This window comes from Histomonas meleagridis, assembly GCF_020186115.1.
Source record: "Histomonas meleagridis strain 2922-C6/04-10x chromosome Unknown contig_25, whole genome shotgun sequence".
NCBI classification, from domain to species: Eukaryota; Parabasalia; order Tritrichomonadida; family Dientamoebidae; genus Histomonas; species Histomonas meleagridis.
Window position 1 is genome coordinate 84,843 of NW_027150831.1, and position 3,952 is coordinate 88,794.

Here is a 3,952-nt window from a genome sequence, read left to right on the forward strand (position 1 = left end):
TTTTAGACATTTGTTCCAAGTATTATCAAATTCCAGCTTCACTAAAAAAAGCGGTAAACTCACAAAAACACTTAAAACTTTTTGAAAAGAAAATTGTGCCATTGATAGTTGTACCTTTTTTGCAAACCGATTTTAGATCACAACCAAATAAATATCAACTTTTTGAGGAAAAAATTGTGCAATTTTGAATTACAAGTTAACACATTCAATTTCTCTATTGAAATAAAATATCTATAATTTTTCTTTAATGATCACTTCATTTTTCTTATGAACTCTTCTCAAAGAACTGTTGGAACTGTTGTTCGTGGTATTCGTGCACCAATAATTCGCCAAGGTGATGATCTTTCTGAAATTGTTGTTGATTCAGTTCTTTCTTGTGCGAAAAGTGAAAACATTAAATTTAATAATCGTGATGTTGTAGCAATCACTGAAGCAGTTGTTGCAAAAGCGCAAGGTAATTATGCAACAATCGATGATATTGCTGAAGATATTAAATCCAAATTCCCAACTGGTGAATTCGGAGTTGTTTTTCCAATTTTATCAAGAAATCGGTTTTCAATCATTTTTAAAGGAATTCTTAAAGGAGCTAAAAAAGTTTACTTAATGCTTAGTTATCCATCAGATGAAGTTGGAAATGAACTTGTTCCTATTGATTTACTAGATGAAAAACAAATAAATCCATATAGTGATGCACTTACTGAAGAACAATTTCGTGAATTATTTGGGGTTATATATCATCCATTTACTGGTGTTGATTATATTTCATATTATAAGCAAATTGCAAAAGAAATGAATTGTGAAATTGAGATCATATTATCAAACCAAATTAAAACAATATTAACAAAAACCAAAAATGTTCTTTGTTGTGATATTCATACACGCCAAAGAACAAAGAGATTATTGAAAGCAAAAGGAGCTGAAATTATTTATGGACTTGATGATATATTAAATCATTCAATTAATGGAAGTGGATATAATCCCGAATATGGTGTTCTTGGTTCAAACAAATCTACTGAAACTAAAATTAAATTGTTCCCAAGAGAATGTAATGAATTTGTTCATAAAGTATATGAAAAACTTCGCGAAAGAACTGGAAAAAATATTGAAGTTATGATATATGGTGACGGGGCCTTTAAAGATCCCGTTGGGAAAATATGGGAACTTGCAGATCCGATTGTTTCACCAGCTCATACTTCAGGTTTAATTGGAACGCCAAATGAAATTAAATTAAAGTATATTGCTGATAATGATTTTGGAGAATTGAAGGGCGATGAATTAAAGGAAGCAATTCAAAAATATATTTCAAACAAAGATTCCGATTTAAAGAACTCCATGACATCAATGGGTACAACCCCACGTAGATTAACTGACCTCCTTGGATCATTATGTGACCTTACAACAGGAAGTGGCGATAAAGGCACGCCAATCGTTTTAATTCAAGGATATTTCGATAATTACTCAATGAACTAAACAATACATAATGAAAACAATTTTTTTATGAAAAATGCATAATAGTTGAACTCATAATATATACATCTATATATCAAAATCTTAGAAATATTTTGTTTCAATATTTCAATTAATATTATCATAAATAACTATATTAAAACATTATCACACCTAAAGAATGAACAATAAATCACTAAAACAAACCAAAGAAATACCATTGGCATTCTTATTTTCTGATATATTTTCTAACATAAATTTAATATTTAAATTATCAAAATTAATAAAAATACAAATTACAACTGTAATTTCTATTATTATAAATACCGAACATATTATAACAGAAATAAACATTGTTCAAGATGTTTATTGATTAGTTTTGCCAAACAGTATTTGTTTTACTCTTTCCATGTGTTACCACAATCACCGCAAGTACAAAAATTGGTCATTGGCTCATCAGCGCTTCTTGTCTGCAGTTGGTAAAAGCTAATATTTCTTGACTTGCACCTTCTGCATTGGAAGAATTCGCTTTTTGTTGCGGGCGGTTTGAAAACAGTAATCTCATTAATTGCTTCGACTCGTAATTGTTCCTTATGCTCTCTCTCAGCAGCTGTCATATAATCATCAGATGTAAATCGTGCTACAACTTCGGGTTTAAGTTCTCCAGATAATAGTCTTTCTGCAATCATTAACTCATTTTTGTTTTCCGCTCTGAGAACTTTTAAGAAGTCTGAAACTTTGTTGTTATAGTTGGGGTCTTGAGCAAATGCTTCTTCAAGTTCTTTGACAACTTGATCAAGTGGTATCTTTGGTGTAATGTGATTTGAATCAATTTTGGCTTGAAGTCTTTCTTGAAGTCTAATACGAACTTGCTTACGAGTGGATTCAGGAACTTCAGATGCAGATGGCTTTGGGGATGGCGCACGAGCAGTTAATGAACTTTTGAGAATTTCGAAAAGTTCAGCTGCTTGTTTTTTAACATTCGCGTTTTTAGGTTTAGTTTTTAATTGGGAAATAACACCTGCAATTTTTGTTGAACCTAGAGACCTTTGATCAAATTGAAAATTTTTTAATGTATCTAAATCTGCCAAAACTAAATCGGAATTCGAATCAACTTTATTTCCGTCGATGAAAGACTTTAAGCGATCACGAATTTCAATAACTTCATCTAATGTAACAGAGCAATTACTCATTTTTGTTTTGGTCCATCTAACCGTTAGTAAATTGAATTAGATTCACTTTTCAAATAAAACGTAAATATTATGTGGTCGAAATAACCGTTTATTATTACCCTTTTACCCTTTGGAGCACCCCAAGTAAAATGGAAGAAACAAAATCATTTGTCAATCAAACTCCTACAATATTACATTGCATTGAGCAATCAAAGAAATTACTCAAAGATTCCGGATATACTGAGTTAGATGAAAAAATTGAATGGACAACAATACCAAATAAATTTTTTGTTATTATTTCAAACAAAATCATTGCATTTAATATTTTAGGTTTAAACAAAGGTATTGTTATTACTGTAAATGGTGATTCACCAGGGTTTGAAATAAAGCCTCATTCACTCATAGTTCAAAATAATTATGAACAACTTAACTTGATTCCACATGGCCAAGGTCTATGGTCTTCTTGGCTTGACAGAGATTTAACAATTTCAGGTAAAGTTTTTTTCAAAAAGGATGGAAAAACAAAATCCAAATTAATTCATTGTTCCTCACCTGTAGCGTCAATTCCATCACTAGCTATACATTTACTTTCTCGTGATTGTAATTATAATCTTAAGGAACACTTCAATGCCATCATCAATCCACATATAATTGAATCATTTCCCTTGGATTCAAATCACTCGCCTTCTTTGATGAAAATCATTTCAAAAGAATGCGAGTGTAATGTGCAGGACATTGTTGATTTCGATTTGTTTATGGTTTCGCATCAAAAGTGTTCAACGGTTGGAATTAATAACGAATTCCTTAACGGTCAACGGCTCAGCTCGTCTGTTCCAACCATTATTGGGCTTAAGCAATTTATTGGGACAAAACCATCTCAAGGGAATTTTATTTCCTTTATTATTCATGATGGGTCAAATTATGTTAATAGTTTTAATTCGATTTTGAAGCGAATTGGAACAAAACAAAATATTTTTCGTAATTTGTTTTTTGTTCCAATAAAATGTTTTAATCAAAACAAAATCGTCGAATTTGATCAAACTCCATTGGGAAGTGGGCCATTTTATGTTTGTAAGAACAATTTAAATAATAAAATTATCGAATTAACAATGAAAAATTCGGAAAAAGTAAATGTTGTACATGTCGATGAAGTTGATGAAGCAGAACAAATGGGAGCAACAGCTGTAGGCATTGGTTTTCCAGTGATCGGAATGAACTCTATAAGAGAAACAGCTGCTGTGTGCGATATAGAGAAAATAGAAAAATTGCTGAAAGTAATTTTAAGTAATGAAATTACAAATTGTTAAAAATAAATTTTACATGAATTCTTTTTA

The 3,952-nt window shown here is 30.7% G+C and overlaps 2 protein-coding genes across 2 annotated transcripts; one reads left to right on the top strand and one right to left on the bottom strand.

The window, feature by feature from the left end:
• Positions 1 to 267: 267 nt before the first annotated feature.
• On the top strand, positions 268 to 1,470 carry GO595_004087 (F420-0--gamma-glutamyl ligase; the record flags this gene model as incomplete). Its single annotated transcript, XM_067917180.1, has 1 exon — positions 268 to 1,470. The coding sequence occupies one exon, from the start codon at positions 268 to 270 to the stop codon at positions 1,468 to 1,470; it is 1,203 nt and encodes a 400-aa protein (XP_067775625.1).
• Positions 1,471 to 1,844: 374 nt separating this feature from the next.
• Positions 1,845 to 2,639, bottom strand: GO595_004088 (transcription elongation factor A protein 1; the record flags this gene model as incomplete). The annotated part of the gene is made up of 1 exon (XM_067917181.1): positions 1,845 to 2,639. One exon carries the CDS (start codon positions 2,637 to 2,639, stop codon positions 1,845 to 1,847), a length of 795 nt encoding a protein of 264 aa, XP_067775626.1.
• Between the last annotated feature and the right edge of the window lie 1,313 nt (positions 2,640 to 3,952).